General features: G+C 47.1%; 1 protein-coding gene across 3 annotated transcripts in view; it reads left to right on the forward strand.

The window, feature by feature from the left end:
• The window catches only part of SLC43A3 (solute carrier family 43 member 3), a 65,802-nt gene that overhangs the window by 41,343 nt on the left and 6,461 nt on the right, over window positions 1-17,998 (forward strand). For all 3 annotated transcript variants that reach the window (XM_088473465.1, XM_088473466.1, XM_088473467.1), the window contains exons 6-11: window positions 2,021-2,097; window positions 9,186-9,278; window positions 11,633-11,772; window positions 13,523-13,650; window positions 15,234-15,389; window positions 16,260-16,361. In XM_088473465.1, coding sequence (XP_088329591.1) covers window positions 2,021-2,097; window positions 9,186-9,278; window positions 11,633-11,772; window positions 13,523-13,650; window positions 15,234-15,389; window positions 16,260-16,361 — 696 coding nt within the window. The remainder of the gene's footprint in view (window positions 1-2,020; window positions 2,098-9,185; window positions 9,279-11,632; window positions 11,773-13,522; window positions 13,651-15,233; window positions 15,390-16,259; window positions 16,362-17,998) is intronic.

The following is a 17,998-nucleotide window of genomic DNA, read 5'->3' on the forward strand; positions in this document are numbered from 1 at the left end:
ATGTGGAGGTGTAAATGATGTGGAACTGGTATGTGGAGGTGTAAATGGTGTGGGACAAGTATGTGGAGGTGTAAATGGAGGTATGGAGGTATAAATGGTGTGGGAGAGGTATGTGGAGGTATAAATGGTGTGAGACAGGTATGTGGAGGTATATATAGTGTGAGACAGGTATGTGGAGGTATAAATGGTTTGAGACAGGTATGTGGAGGTATAAATGGTGTGAGACAGGTATGTGGAGGTGTAACTGGTGTGAGACAGGTATGTGGAGGTGTAAATGATGTGGAACAGGTATGTGCAGGTGTAAATGATGTGGAACTGGTATGTGGATGTGTAAATGGTGTGGGACAAGTATGTGGAGGTGTAAATGGAGGTATGGAGGTATAAATGGTGTGGGAGAGGTATGTGGAGGTATAAATGGTGTGAGACAGGTATGTGGAGGTATATATAGTGTGAGACAGGTATGTGGAGGTATAAATGGTGTGAGACAGGTATGTGGAGGTATATATAGTGTGAGACAGGTATGTGGATGTATAGATGATGTGAGAGGTATGTGGAGGTATAAATGATGTGAGACAGGTATGTGGAGGTGTAACTGGTGTGAGACAGGTATGTGGAGGTATAAATGATGTGCGACAGGTATGTGGATGTATAGATGAAGTGAGAGGTATGTGGAGGTATAAATGATGTGGGACAGGTATGTGGAGGTGTAAATGATGTAGGACAGGTATGTGGAGGTGTAAATGATGTGAGACAGGTATGTGGAGGTATAAATGATGCAGGACAGGTATGTGGAGGTGTAAATGATGTGGGACAGGTATGTGGAGATGTAAATGATGCAGGACAGGTACGTGGAGGTGTAAATGATGTGGGACAGGTATGTGGAGGTGTAAATTATGTGGGACAGGTATGTGGAGGTGTAAATTATGTGGGGGGACAGGTATGTGGAGGTGTAAATGATGCAGGGCAGGTGTGGAGATGTAAATGGTGTGGGGCAGGTATTTGGAGGTGTAAATGATGTGGGACAGGTATGTGGAGGTGTAAATGATGTGGGACAGGTATGTGGAGGTGTAAATGATGTGGGACAGGTATGTGGAGATGTAAATGGTGTGGGGCAGGTATTTGGAGGTGTAAATGATGTGGGACAGGTATGTGGAGGTGTAAATGATGTGGGACAGGTATGTGGAGGTGTAAATGATGTGGGACAGGTATGTGGAGGTGTAAATGATGTGGGACAGGTATGTGGAGATGTAAATGGTGTGGGGCAGGTATTTGGAGGTGTAAATGATGTGGGACAGGTATGTGGAGGTGTAAATGATGTGGGACAGGTATGTGGAGATGTAAATGATGCAGGACAGGTATGTGGAGGTGTAAATGATGCGGGACAGGTATGTGGAGATGTAAATGATGTGGGACAGGTATGTGGAGGTGTAAATCATGCGGGACAGGTATGTGGAGCTGTAAATGATGCGGGACAGGTATGTGGAGGTGTAAATGATGCAGGGCAGGTTTGTGGAGGTGTAAATGATGCAGGGCAGGTTTGTGGAGGTGTAAATGATGCAGGGCAGGTGTGGAAGTGTAAATGGTGTGGGACAGGTATTTGGAGGTGGAAATGGTGTGGGGCAGGTATTTGGAGGTGTAAATGGTGTTGGGCGGGTGGGCAGGTATGTGGAGGTGTTGAATTGATGTGAGATGGTTTTTTGTATTTGCAGATAACAGTTAAAAGCATTTTACAACGTTTCACAAAACACTAAAAGCTACTATAGAGACAGTTGTATGTACCCCAAAATGATGTAAAGACTTTGCTTGTTATAATTTTTATCACAATTAAAAAAAGGTGCAAAAATCAACCATTAGACACCTTTTAAGAACCTCCAATTCTTTCCTTATGGCCACTAACAGCCTTCTATATGTATACCTCCCAACATGACCCATTCCAGGAGGGATAAAATGCTCTGTTCTTGGACTTCCCTCTGCTCTTGAACTAGTTAATTGATAAGAAATGTGTTTCTATTGTTACTAGATACTGCTGTGCTTCTGTATCCTGCTCTGTCCTTGCTGGCAACCGGTGGAATTCTTTTTATTTTGACTAATATGCAGGTTAGTATTTGTATATTATTACAAACCATTGTACAACAATATCCTTGGTTATTTCATTTATCGATTAAATATATATTTTAATATATGGCCTAATAGTCAATGCCAGACAAGTATTTCATTGTAATGGAATTCAATTACTAGCAACTAGCTGGCAGGAGATTCCTCCATGGAGAGTCCAGAATATACTGTTGAGTGTAACCAAGCTTTAGGGCCTGATTCAGAGATGTACACTAGTGAAATTGCATCTGCAATCTCTCACGGATCGCAGTTGCTAAAATATGCTAATGCTTCCAAAGCACAGATGAGCATAGGGATGCCCATTGCTTCCTTCTCATATCCGTCCAACGACATACAACAATGTAAACATCGGTAACATCGATGAAGATCAGGTAGCCATGCAGAATATGCGGCAAGTCTGACCAGCAGCAAACACTGCGGCTCTCCTGACACGCAGAGAGCTCTCATGCTACGAAATAGATCGCAATGGCTAATTTATGCATGCCCATGTAACAGTGTTTACATGGCACAAGACACGCCTGCCATGCCTTGCCACCCCTGTTACCACCCCCAAACACTGAGTATCTCTCACTCACTTTGTGAATGGATCCTCTGTGTAAGCGTAATCACAAAACAATCGCTGTGCCTGCACAGTGCTGCTTACAGGCATGCGCAATAGCAAACAATCGCTCGATCTGCGTAAAAATCGGCATTGCATACATCTCTGAATCAGGCCCTTAGTTTTGCTAATGTTGTTATGTTAACAAGTGGCAGGTTACATTATAAACACAATATTTGGTGTGCTGGTGTCAGGATTCTGGCCCAGGCATTCTGAGCGCTGGAATCCCAGCGGTCGGGATTATGACTGCATCCCGTACATACTTACACGATGCAGCAGCTGTTGCAGTTGGTGCAGGTTGCTAACGGTGCCGGGCACCTTCCATTATTAGGACCCCGTCCCCTTGTGCCGTAATACCGCAATTTGCAGGGATAGGGGGGGGCTTACTGTATTGGCTCCGCCTCCACTGAAGCCAGTGTAGGGTGTCCATCAGGGAATTTATCTGCCAGGGGTGGTTTCTAGGTACTCAGAGACCCCTCCTGCGTGCGCTAGTGACCGTAAATACACTGCACTGCATGCACACCTGAGGATACACCATACTGTGTACCTGATTCCGAGATTTACACAATGTTGATATTTACACAGATTGAGTGATTGTTAGCCATTGCACATATGCACTCGGATTGTATTGTGATCACATTTGCACAGAGGATTAATTCGCAAAGTGAGTGACATATACCCCTTTTACACCAGAGCAAAAACCTGGGTTTTTGCTGGGTCTACCCGGGTCGCAGCTCAGTGTAAAAGGGTCCCAGAAAAATAACCTGGGTCAAGTGACCCTGCAATCCAACCCAGGTAGCTACCAGGGTTGGACCCAGGATGGACTGGGTAATGGTGCAGTGTAAACGGCGCAACCCGGGTTATCTGACCTGGATCATGCCTAAAATGAGCGGATTGGTGGTTGTGGAGCATTCACCTCCCACTTTTTATGACCTCACAGGTTTAGCAGGGCAGACCTGAGTTCAGTGTGAACAGGGCTGACCTGGGAGTAACCCAGATCAAAGGTGCAGTGTAAATGGGTCTGACCTGGGTCTGACCAGGGTTGGAACCATGTCCAAAAACCCAGGTCGGACCTGGGTTTTTGGTGGAAAAGAGGTAATAGTTAGCATTTGGGGGAGGTAGCGGGAGGTGGCTAGGCAAACGCAGGCATGATGGGACCGTTTAAACTCTGTTTCATGGGTGTGTATCAGCGATCTCCTTTGCAGCATGAGAGCTCTCTGTGTGTCAGGAGAACCACAGTCTTTGAGGCAGACTTGACTTACAAGCTGCATGGCTGCCCTATCAGCGACCAAATTATGGATGTTTACGCTGTTGTACGTTGTCGGGCAGATATGAGAAGGCAGCTGTGGGCGTCCCTATGGTCGGCTATGCTTTGGAAGGCCTTATCATATTTTAGCAACTGCGATCCTTAAGAAATCGCAGTGGTGATTGAATGAACGTATATTTCGGACTCAAGCCATGTATGCACAACTGTAAATACACTACACTGCATGCACACCTGAGGATAAATCACACTCTGTGAACACCTAAGGATACACTGCATGCATACCTAATGGTGCATACACACGGTACGATCTGTACCACCAACGACTTGAAAGATATCTTTCAGTGAAGTCATCCTGTCTCAGAACAGGCAAAGTTGACGATATCATCCATGTTGGCCTGCATGCATGGACGATGAAAGATATCTTTAGGTTGGTAAGTACATTAAAATGAACGATATCAACGAGAACGATATGAACGATATCGTATCATTCAGTTTTATCGCTATGTGTGTACGCACCTTAACACTACACTGCACACCTAAGTATACACTAAACTGCATGCACACGTGAGGATGCACCACACTGCATGCACACCTAAGTATACACTAAACTGCATGCACACCTGAGGATACACAACACTGCATGCACACCTGAGGATACACCACACTGCATGCACACCTAAGGATACACTAAACTGCATGCACACGTGAGGATGCACCACACTGCATGCACACCTGAGGATACACCACCCTGCATGCACACCTGAGGATACACCACCCTGCATGCACACCTGAGGATACACCACACTGCATGCACACCTGAGGATACACCACACTGCATGCACACCTAAGTATACACTAAACTGCATGCACACCTGAGGATACACAACACTGCATGCACACCTGAGGATACACCACACTGCATGCACACCTAAGGATACACTAAACTGCATGCACACGTGAGGATGCACCACACTGCATGCACACCTGAGGATACACCACCCTGCATGCACACCTGAGGATACACCACCCTGCATGCACACCTGAGGATACACCACACTGCATGCACACCTGAGGATACACCACCCTGCATGCACACCTGAGGATGCACCACACTGCATGCACACCTGAAGATGCGCCACACTGCACGCACACCTGAGGATACACCACACTGCATGCACACCTGAGGATGCACCACACTGCATGCACACCTGAGGATACACCACACTGCATGCACACCTGAGGATGCTCCACACTGCATGCACACCTGAGGATGCACCACACTGCATGCACACCTGAGGATACACCACACTGCATGCACACCTGAGGATGCACCACACTGCATGCACACCTGAGGATGCACCACACTGCATGCACACCTGAGGATGCACTACACTGCATGCACACCTGAGGATGCACCACACTGCATGCACACCTGAGCATACATAAATCTGCACGTAAACCCGAGGATACACCACACTACATGCACGTACCTCCCAACATGACCACTTCCAGGAGGGACAAAATGCTCTGTTCCTGGACTTCCCTCTTGATTTATGATTGACATCACCTGTGGTGAAACACCTTTTTTTATCAATGAAGTAGTTCACCACAGGTGACAGCAATCATATGTTAGAGAGAAGTCCAGAAACCGAGCATTTTTTCCCTCCTGACATGGGTCATGTTGGGAGGTATGCATGCACACCTGAGGATACACAAATCTGCATGCACACCTGAGGATGCACCACACTGCACACCAGAAGATGCACCACACTGTGGGCCTGATTCAGAGCCGGACGCTCTGAAAGAGCGCTCGCTCTGAATCATGGCGTTTTTTTTTTTTTTTTTTTGCCTACCCACAGCTAGTGCGAGCGGCCAGGATGATGGTCGCGACGGTCAAGACCATCGCGACCATCGGGGCTTGCGACGAGACCCTTATGGTAGGGTCTCGTCTGCCGCAAGCCCCAGAGAGCTTCCGGCTCTAATAGAGCCAGAAGCTCTCCCACTGACATCACTGGTGATGTCAGTGGGGTCGCCCACAAACGGCAGGCGTTCGCTTGGGAACGCCTCAGTTTGTCAAGCCACCCCCCGCCACGCCTCCAAAACGGTGCGAGCTGTCGATCAAAATCGACAGTGCCCCCTTTTGGTGCGAGACCCAAAGCGACGGAGCGCCCGTCGCTAGCTGGGTCTCGCGCATGCGCATGTCGGAGCCGGCTCCGGCGTGCACATGCGCAGTGGCCAAACATCGACCCGCTCGCGAGCGCATAGCGCTTGCAAGCGGGTCTGAATCAGGCTGTGTGCACACCTAAGGATGCACCACTAGGGATGGCCATCGACCATCAATGATTCATAATCATCGATAGTTTATGGCCAATGTCAATTGTTTTTACTATCGATGCGGGAGAACCAGTTTGTTTCCCTCCATTGATGGACCATAACCATTGTTTACAAGGTGGCGGGACACTGAGCATAGCTCCACCCCTGACACCCATGAAGCCCTGCCCCAGGTTCTGATTGGTCCATGGGCCAGTCAGTCAAAGAACAGGGATGACCATTGGTTTGTGAAACCATCGATGGTCATCAATTATATAGATGGTACCCATCGATGGCCACTTGCTATATCACCATCGATGGTAAACACACTGGTGGCTATCCCTATGTACCACACTGCATGCACACCTGATGATGCACCACACAGCATGCACACCTGAGGATGCCCCACACTGCATACACACCTGAGGATGCACCACACTGCATGTACACCTGAGGATGCACCACACTGCATGCACACCTGAGGATGCACCACACTGTGGGCCTGATTCAGAGCTGGACGCTTGCTTTTTAGAGCGGCCAGGAAGATGGTCGCGATAGTCAAGACCATCACGACCATTGGGCTTGCGACGAGACCCTTGTGGTAGGGTCTCGTGGCCGTAAGCCCCAGAGAGATTTCGGCTCTCACAGAGCCGGAATCTCTCCCACTGACATCACTTGTGATGTCAGTGGGGCCGCCCCCAAACGGAGGCGTTCACATGGGAACGCCTCCGTTTGGGCAGTCACTCCCCCGGCCCGCCCACCAAAGGGGGCGTGCTGTCACTCAACATCGACAGCACGCCCCCTTTGTAGCGAGACCCGGAGCGACTGTTTTCCCGTCTCTATCCGGGTCTCGCGCATGCGCACGATGGAGTCGGCTCCGTCGTGCGCATGCGCACTGGGCCACCATTGACCTGCTTGCGAGCGCACAGCGCTCGCAAATGGGTCTGAATCAGGCCCTGTGTGCACAGCACACCTGAGGATACATCACACTGCGTGCACACCTGAGAATACACAAATCGGTGTACACATTTGAGACTACGTTTTTGTGCTGATTTCAGCTGGTGTCAAGAGTTAAGCAATTATTGTTTATGTACATACACTGAACAATAAACATTCAGAACTACTGTGCATTGGCCGGATTTGACCGATTATCATTCAGTGTATGGCCGACTTAACAACCACCAGGTGGACAATCCTTATTTAGAGAAGCATGTACAGTATCTGCAATCCACAACTTCTGTCTGGTGATGGTGTTATTACAGAGAGAACTGGAAGATGATTTAGCATGCTAGGTGATGGGGACCACGATATGCAGAATCTGAAATATACTCATGGTGATCCAATATACATATATTCCCTGTTACAGGGAATTTACACACACATTTGACATTTTTATTACTGTATATGTCAATTTTGTCTGGAATAATTTTTTTCCAGTCAAGACCTTGAACAATCATGGACAACTGTAGTAGTAAGCATTATAGTAACTTATTTTTCAGCTAATATCAAATTCAGCAGAGACATTGGCCCTCATTCAGAGCCACTCGCTAGCGGCAGTACGCTCGTTCCGAGCGATGTTCGCACATCTGCGCATGCGTGCGGTTTTTAGTACGCATGCGCGAACCAGTCAGTGCGGCCGAAAATCGTTGGTACGCAATATAGCGAGGGACTGCTATTTTGAGTGACAGAATGAGGCGTATGTGGGTGGTAACAGGGGAAGGTGCTTGAAAACGGGGAGTGGAGATCCGAACGCAGGCGTGCTTAAAGGTCAAAACGGGCGTTTTAAGGGAGTGCATAATTAATACAGCAGCGTCATTGACCACGTCACTTGGTTTTTTTTAACTCAGAACTGCTCGCAAAATAGCGGTTGAAAACACCAACCACAAGAATAGCGAGCAGTTCATACGCTGTACGATGTACTCGATTAATCTAATAAATAGCGGACATGACGTATGGTGCGTGCGGCCAGGGGGCGTTTTTATCAAATAAACGAGCGTATGTTTTGCTCGCTCGTTCAGACTTAGAGGTGGGAACAGACTGCAATTTGCGAACGGATCATTTGAATAGCCACCCCTTGTTTTTGAACGAACGACCACAAATAGCGAACGGCTCTGAATCAGGCCCATTGTGTCATATTCCATTCCTCTGCCTGTAACTGTGGAATGTCCTGTAACATCACATGATGAGAGTTTGCTTAAGGCCCCTTGGTATCTAGGCAAAATATTGGTCTATGGCTCTCATCTCCTTTTATACAGCAGGCCCGTTTCTTTATGATGATGATACGGGGCTGTCTTTTTAAGGGCCTACTGCTGAATTTAGATAACTATAGATCTGATTCCAAGATTTAGCTAATGCAATCAAAACTGCAAACTCTCACAGTTCGCAATTGCGAAAATATGCTAATGCCTTCCAAAGGTTACCCGAGCATAGGGACGCCAACTGCTGCCTTCTCATATCCGTCCGACGTGTATCAGCGTAAACATCGGGGACAAGGATGCAGATCGTGCAGGCATGCAGCTTCTAAGTCAAGTCTGACCTGTCTCAAACACTGCAGCTCTCCACCCCCACTGTTACATCCTCCAAACGCTGAGTACTTGTCATTCACTCTGCGAGTGAATCTTCTGTGCGGGCGTAATCACAAACTAATCGCTGCTCGTGGGCAGTGCAGTTTTCAAGCAGGCGCAATGGCTAAAAATCACTTGAATCTGCGTAAACATAGGCATTGCATATAGCTCGGAATCAGGCCCTCTATGTATTAAACCACATGTGGATTGGGGTTAAAATAAATTGATTAAAAAGTGTATAATTATACAGTGATGGCATGTGTCTATATTTGTACAAGGCTTAATGCATTGACATGTTCAGTGTATAATATGTAATAATTCTTCTCCGTAGGTGGGAAACCTGTTTGGTTCTCAGCGTTCCACAATCATAACGCTCTTCAATGGGGCTTTTGACTCTTCTTCAGTTATTTTTCTGGTTGTTAAGGTAAGAACTTAGGGCCTGATTCAGAGGTGCACGCTATTTGTGTGCGCTCACTCTGAATCAGGCCTTTTTTTTTTTTTAAGTTTCGGCCTCCAGGCCGCTCTCACAGCTGTGGGTGACCACCCACAGGTTGTGCGAGCGGCCTGGCTTTATCGCGACCATCGGCATTGCGAGGAGACCCTAAGGTTGGGTGTCAGCACTCGCAATGCCGAGTGGACTACCTGCTCTAAGAGATGTCATTAGGGCCGCCCACAAACGGCAGGCGTTCCTTTGGGAACGCCTCCGTTTGTGCAGCCACCCTCCCTACCCGCCTACAAAACGGGGCGAGCTGTCGATCAACATCGACAGCCACCCCGTTTTGTTGCGAGCCCCTGGAGCGAGTGAAGTTCTCACTCGCTACGGGGCTTGCGCATGCACGTGGCGCGCGGCGCGCGTGCGCACTGGGCCACCATCGTCTGAATCAGGCCCTCAGTCAGTGACATAAAGGTCTCTGCAACTCATATTTTAGAGCATCATACATACCTGGAATATGTTATTATTTATCTATACTAATAAATATAGGTGTGGTTTAGTGGATGTGACTTGCCTTTGCTTTCCCCACTTATAGCATGCACAAAACTTATACTGTACTATGTAATGGCTGGAAATGTACAGTATAGCTTCCCGTTTTGTTCAAATCGGAATGACAAATCGGGCATATTGTCTAGTGTGTATGCCCAATTTGCTCCCACGGTCGCATGCAATATTGTGTGGTTGGCTGTGCTGCACGTCAAATCACATGATATCGCATGCGGTGCCATACATATTAATGAAGGACAGAATGAGTGATCGTTCCCTCATTCATTATATCGTGTAGTATATACCGGCAATCATGTGATGTCCAGGGTGAAGGCAAATTGCCCGGAACATCATACCGATCATCGGTCGCTCCAGTGTGTACCCAGCTTAAGTGTTTATCTAGCTCACATTAATTAACAAGCAAGACAATCCCTTGTCTGAAAGAAATCACTGTGGTGTTATAAGTCCACATTAAAAGCACAGAGGGCCTGATTCAGAGAGGGACGCAATGCTGATGTTTACGCAATTGAGCGATTATCGGTGATTGCACACAATTACACATGTGTCCAGTTTCATTACCCATGCAAAGTCATTGACAGGAAGGAAACGTTTGTTGGGGTCGCGGAGGTGGCAACGGGTTTTCGGGGAGTGGGTCACAGCCGGCGACCGTGACCCGTACGCAAATATAATGACTTCAGTGTCTCAGTTCTGGGAGCCATTCTGCACGACCATAGGGTAGCTCAGCAGTCTGATTGACTGATGTTGCGTCTTTGTACATAGTTGCTTGGATTTAAGAAGCCGCCAGTGGGTGTTTCAATACAAATCACAGGTACTGCGACATCTGCATATTTGAATCATGCCCAGAATGCCTACTTGAGAACCAGGAATGAAGTTAGGCTTTCTGTTATCTGGGGCAAAGACGCATCACAGCACCTATCCCTCACTTCCCCTGTCTCAGTGGATAATAATCATCCTGTACCTATATGACCACCATAGAATATAGAAAGTATCAGTGACTGCCATATACTACAGACAGCATTAGTGACCACCATATGCTACAGACAGCATTAGCAACCGCCATATACTACAGACAGCATAAGTGACTGCCATATGCTACAGACAGAATTAATGACCACCACATATTACAGACAGCATTCATGACTGCTCTATGTACTAGAGACAGCATTCGTGGCCTCCCTATATGCTAAAAACAGCATTAATGATTGCCATATAATACAGACAGCATTATTGACCGCCATATAATACAGACAGCATTAAACTCCATATAAAAAATACTTTAATCCTAATTAACCCCATTAAATCATTACTTCAAACACCCCCTTATTCTTAAGGGCATATCCAATTAGCCGTGGGTTAAATCTCTCTCTACTGTAGCAACCACACAGGAAGCTGGAAGCAGCTGTCTGTTAGGGAGGTCAATGAGGTTGCTACTTTAATTTAGGAAAAGGAGGGGCCATGCACAGACAGACAGGGGAGACGGGGACCATGCAGCTTATTGTTTAGAGCATGGCCCCTGGGAGGGGATGACTGAAGGCTGGCCCTGCCCCTTCCTGTCCTCCAACATCGCAGCTGAGGCAATTGTAACTCCGGATCTCTTGCTAATGCAACCCCTACGTCTGTCACCTGAGGCACATGCCCCCCCCACACACACACACACTCCCCACAGCCCAATCTGCAGCTGCACCCTTGATAAGAACTATGTTGCACTTTTGTTTACACCTATACTAGAGGAGTTACTCTGAACTAGTCATGCACAGTAGATTCCTCTATTTCTTTAGGTTCTATACCAAAATGGAATTTCACTGCAGATCCTGTTCCTGTTCATTTCAAGCTGTAGCATATGCCACATCTTAAGGACAATGTTTCTGATGCCAAGGACACATATCCCATTCCCCCTGCCAGAGGGGTACAGCTATGGGTATGTACAGTACGGGATCCTGTCATTATACAGACAGTCGGGATGCCGGCGCTTAGAATGCCGGTGCTGGAATCCCGACACCTGTCAGAATCCGGGCACCGGCATCCCGATGGTAAGTACTGGGGTTAGGGGGAGGGTTAGGCACCAAGGGGGGAGGGTCAGGTTTAGGGTGCAGGGAGGGGTATATTAGGTTTAGGCACTAGGGGGGAGGTTAGCTTTAGGCACCGGGAAGGGAGGGTTTGGGTTAGGGGTAGGGAGAAGGTTAGAATTCTGACTGACAAGTGTCGGTATCCTAACCCTGTCGGGATGCCGGCGTTGGGATTCTGACCGCCGGGATCCTGAGTGCCAGCATCCTGTACCCAATTTATTTCCCAGATCCAACCAAGCCAATGATCCTGACATAGGTATCTCAATGACATCTTTTTAACCTAGCAATTGCATTTTGGCTGACAACACCCCTCACAGTGGTGTATTTATCAATTATTTGGTTTTAGACCAAATAATTGTTACCATAGTGTTGCTCAGAATTCTGATGGTGCAGTCGATGTCCACTCGATGGTGTTCCTCTGTACGCACCACGGCAGCTGGGGGTGTCTTAATAGACATCCCATTGGCTGCAGCATTATCATCATTTTGCAGTAGTGGCTGCAACAAAAGTTGTGGCATCTATTACTTTGTGTCCACTTGTAAATCACACCCACAGTCACTATAAGCACCACCTTATTGACAGTATCATTTTCTTTAAAGGTTTGTCATGGATACACTATATACATTTGTAACGTAGCTGTGATGCTTCCAAACTTACCAATTTACAGAATGTAATGCATTCCGGAGATTGGCCCCCGCAGCTAACGCCATCTGAAGATGGCGTTAGCTGCTGTAGCCTATGGGCTACACTTTGCATAATTAGCCCTGAACCCTCACTGGCAATGGCTGCCGCACATGTGCTCAGCGGGACTGCGCATGCAAAGTAGCCCTGACAGCTCTCTGGGCACTCTCCCTGCGTGTGCCAATTGATACATTCAGTGGTTATGATCGCATCTTACAATGCTGTCATGCCCAGATCGCATTGCAGATGTGATCATTAATAATTGATAAAACAATAAGCACAAATTAGCTCTTAGATCTCACTGGTACTATTCATGTCTATAGAGATCTGTTAGGCAGTAACCCCCTCTTATATAGCACATGGTGCCCATCCTCCAATATGCCCCACAGTGCTCCCTCTATATGCCACACAGTGCCCTTGATTACTCACCTCCTGTGGCCAGCTCCTCTTAAATGCTGTCGGTTCTGAAAGCTCTGTGTTCTTCTTGCACAGTGCATACAGCGCAGAGTGGCTCCTGTGTTCCTTCATCAGTGTCACAGACAGGATGTGCCAAGTGATGCTGATGGGTCTATTCGGGAGACGCTCTGCACGCTGTATGCGGCAATGATTGTGCATGCAGAGCACAGAGCTGTGGTAACCCCCATACAGCAACAGGTGCCTCTGGCCACCTGTTCTTGGCAATTGCAGGGTCACCATGTGTGGGGGCACCTATGTGTATGGGCACATCTTTTGTACCCCCTCAAATCCAGCCCTGGCACACATCCCAGCAAATACATTGTACACTAATAAATAACTAAATAAGTATTCTGAGGCAAAAATTCCAGTACTGAGCCTTAGGGAAAACTGGATCCCATGACAGCCAAGACCACGAGGGTGAATACTGGTAGCCCTCCAAGCCAAACTGTCCCTTCTTTTCCCCAGTCTGAACTGTGAAAAACATGATCCGAAAATATCTATTGTAAAGCATTCTTTGGCACCATCTAATGATGAGGAGAAAGACACAAATGACTGTGTTACAGACCACTCATTGAACAGCATTTTAAAACATGGTGAGTAACACGAGGATTCTCTTCTAAAACCATTATTGCTCCTATTGCAGCACTGCTACAAAAAATCTTCTCACAAAACAAATGAATGTAATTTTATCAGACAGATACAGATTGACCTTGTACCTTACCAGGATTTCTTTAATTGTTCATTTTTTTATTCGTCACCTGGGGTGGGTGAGTATTGAATGGGGAGCTGCTTCTCTAACATTTGGTTGCTTGCTGGTGACCAGTCCCTCCCCATGGATTGTCCGCCATCTTGTTTGTGCCGTGGGTCAGCCTACGGGCTCAGAGAGAGGTGCTGCCTACTGCCAGACTAACACTTCCAATAGTGCAGTTGGGGTAGTACATACATGCACTGCTGGCAACACCCCAGCATTCAGTAACTACGTGTGCTGAACTCCTCCAGTCAGGGTCCAGAACACACTGTACTAATGTTTAGGGTTGTCGAAAGCAGGCCTGTGTACTGTAGGGGGTGTGACCTAATCATGGAGGCGTGGTCATGCCCCCTACAAAAAAAAAAATGACAAAATAGTATGCACAGGGAAGCGCTGTGCGCTCCTCAGCCATGGGAAGATCCATGGGGGCGATCAGTGTGATCGCCTCTCCCCTTCCCACACATCATGCAGGTGGAGGTAAAGAATACTGCAGCTGCACTCAGCAGTAACAGCCAGCCTCCCTGTACTTTCCGCAGCCCAAGCACACTGCTGTGTGCTGGGCTGGGGATAGGCAAGAAGGGGGAGGCCTCCAACAAGCTCAGGCGTGGGTAATTAGTATTTGCCCCCCCTTCTTGGCACCCCTGCTGACACTCATTCACATGTGACAGAGGCTGAGTGAGGAACTAGTATAGAGGAGGAGAAGGATAGAGAAGTACACCAGCAGAGGGGTCTGCAGCCACCAGCGGCTCCAGACACGGGCAAGCCGGTCTGTCACCTGGAGCGCCATGGGATCCGGCAGACGTAGCAAAAGCCCACCCTCCAACCTGGCGCTATTTTGATGATAACCGCTCAGGAGGAGGGAGCAGAAGAGGGAAAGGGCGGCAACACAGGACGTCGCTGGGCGCAGCAAAGCCTAGCGCCAGCCCTGTCTGCAGCACACATATTATTTGCACTGGCTGACTACACAGACAGCCTAAAGCTTGCGGAGCTGATATACCACTGACACTGGCTGGCACTCATTCAAGCTCAACATTTGTTTTAGTTTTTTAATAATGTAGGGTTTTGCACTTAGGCCGTTTTAAAATTTGCCCACCCAGTTGTGATGTCATTGTCGGCGGTTCCTGCGGCCAACATAAAGGACTGGTCGGTTGCCCATGCACAATGCACTGAACGTGATATTGTTCATCCGCTGCACGACCAATGTATCTATCAGAGTGTACCCAGCATTTGAAGTCTCCTAATCAATGTAAATTAATCCGACTGATAGCTGTTAATCTGGGGGATTTATTTCACCTTCCTCTGGATCAACACAATTACTATGTATGAAAAAGTTGTATTTGATGGCCCTTTGTGTTTTCTTTCCAACTGTGACAATGTAACAAGATCAGCACATTGAACTGCTGGCCATGCATTTTTACCTTTTTGCAGAGAAGCATGCTGAAGTCTCATTCAGGAGTTGTGTCTTCTCGTCACTCTTTATTTGGCACTTGGTCTGGCTGTCCCTCATGCAGCTTAGGCACTATCTCTTCATTGGAACCCTGAACCCCACCATCACCCGTCTGAGCGCAGGAGACCCACATATAGGTTTGTATCATATAGCAGTGTGTCAGTGCAGGGATTTTACTGCATGTGCCTTAATTCTTGTGTCTTTCTGCACAATTTTGTGTATCACATTGTTTGACATGGCTTTAATGAATAGTGGGCTTGATTCAGAGATTTACATAAATCCAATATTTACTTAAATCTTTGATGTTTAATCTAGGGATGTGCAGACTCAGATTAGTTTGTATTTTCCCGCCAAATTAGTTTTTTTCCCGACAAAAATTGGGTCTCAGAAAGAGGCAAAACGTCATCTTTCTTGGACAAACATCATCATTCATGGACTTTTGTCCAGGAATGATGATGTTTGTCCATGAAAGATGACGTTTTGCCTCTTTCTGAGACTCGATTTTTGGAGGGAAAAATCGGAATTCGGCGGGAAAATCCGAACTAATCCGAGCCTGCACATTCCTAGTTTAATTATGATCTGCGCATGTGCAGATCTGATCTTGTGACGACTGTAGCTGCAGTATGATTCACATGCTGCTGGCGTTTGGGGGCAGCAACGCTGAGCGTTCCAGAAAAGAGAGGCATGTCGTCCCATATTCTGGGCGTGCCAAAAACAGTGGCCTTGGCAGCCTGATTTTGTTGGGCATAATCAGGAACCCGAGGGTTACTCAGACGTCTGATGTTCACGCAGTTGATTTGATGCTGCATCTTAAGAGAAGCCGGCAATGGGTGTTTTTTAACTTAAGACGCCTCCTGCAGCTTTTACGTAATTCACAAAGATGCAGCGGCAGCGAAAGTAGCATACAATTAGCATACATCTCTGAATAAGGCCCAGTGTCCCAATTGCCTTGTATCCAATCATTGTGTGCATGCATGAGTCATTTATTTTTTACTGCTTTGTTACAGTAAGCAAATATACAAATGTCTTTGCCATGTCTCAATTCTTTGGCGTTTTCTGCGCTCCTTGGAACGGCTTACTCATGGACAGACACAAAAAGAAACACAAAGGTAATGACCACAGCAGGTTTAATAAACAGGGCAGCATTATTCACGCCTTATACAGTATTTATCATAGCATATTTATGTAGCACCACCATAGTACACAGCACATATGTAATCCCATTGGTGTTTACAGTCTAGATAACTCTCAGCACATGCACATTAGGCTAATGTGAACATCTACCCCGACAGCACTGGCATCACTAGCGGGGTACAGGCCGCATTGGCTGACACCATCCGATGGGGTGACACCAAAATAGCAGAGCTGCTCTGTTATGAACGACCATCATCTGCAGATATATCCAGGGCCGCCAAGAGCGGCAGCGGGCCCGGGTGACAGGGGGCGTGGCCTAATCTGGGGAGGCGTGGCCACGTCCCCTTAGGAAAAAAACAGAAAAAAAAAACATTTTAGCAGCGCCGCTTCACTGGGAGGGGGGCACTGTGAGCCCCTCAGCCTGGCGCACAGCCAATGGGGGTCACGATCAGCATGATCGCTCCCCCCAGCTGCTGCGAGCAGTCTCCCACTGCAGCCCAGCACACAGCAGTGTGTGCTGGGCTGCTGTGATGTAGGAGGGAGGGGGGGGCGGTGCCGGACCGGGGCCCCCGCCGGGCCCCTCCAGCAAGCCTGGGCCCGGGTAATTTGTACCTGCTCCCCACCCCCCTCTCGGCGCCCCTGGATATATCTGTTAAGTGTGTACCCAGCATAAGTGATTTGGTGGAGTGCAAAAATGGAATCAGTCATTAAAATCATAATGCATTATAGGTAGGATAATTTGCATATATGTCAATTATTTTACCAACTATGCATTGTGTTGGTTATTAATGCAATGATTGCTCTCTTTTCCTGTGTTGTGGACATAAAGGAATTAATAAACAGTGGTTTGCATATAGTAAGTGTTATAAATGAAATATATATTAGAAGAAAAAAAAAATAGTCTCCCTATTTCTACAGGTGTGTGATTTAAATGACCCCTAGTGTAATGCTAAAATTAGGGGGAAGGATAAAATGTGATCCTCATGGGCTATGTCTCCATTGGTAAGGTGTATGATTGCAAAATATGAGGTGACAGGTTTGAGTCTTGGCTATAACAGTGTGGGCTACCTTTGTGCCAAATTTTCTGAGGATCTCTCCTTTTGGGGAAAACTTTGACCAACCTGTGAATTTAATAGTAGAGGAAAGTTAAGCTGCGTACACACGGGACAACTTTTGTCAACGATATGAACAATAATGATATCGATTTTCGTTAGATCATTCATATAGTTGACTTTTTTGCACTGAATGACCAATGATGCGTGTGGCCGTATGGACGATAACGATATCTGAGGTCGACCGTACAGGCTGTCCAACTTGCTCGATATCTATGAATTCTTCATCATTTAAATTCTGTCAGAAATCGTTCATCGTTCAGAAAATCGTTCATGATCATTGATGAAATCGTTCAATGATATCGTTCAATTTTAAAATAGGAAAAATCGTAGGAGCAAGTCGTCCCATGTGTACGCAGCATTAGACTATCTTTCTGTCTCCTCAGCCATCCCCAAATTTCTCCCTTGCACATTTAAAAATATGAAACATTTGAAAAAGGACATGTTTGTAGGAGAGAGCATATTCAGTTTGCAGGGTGGTACTTAACATCCTAGCATTG

The sequence above is a fragment of the Taudactylus pleione genome, unplaced genomic scaffold (assembly GCF_031769625.1).
Source record: "Taudactylus pleione unplaced genomic scaffold, aTauple2 ptg000136l, whole genome shotgun sequence".
Lineage (NCBI taxonomy): Eukaryota > Metazoa > Chordata > Amphibia > Anura > Myobatrachidae > Taudactylus > Taudactylus pleione.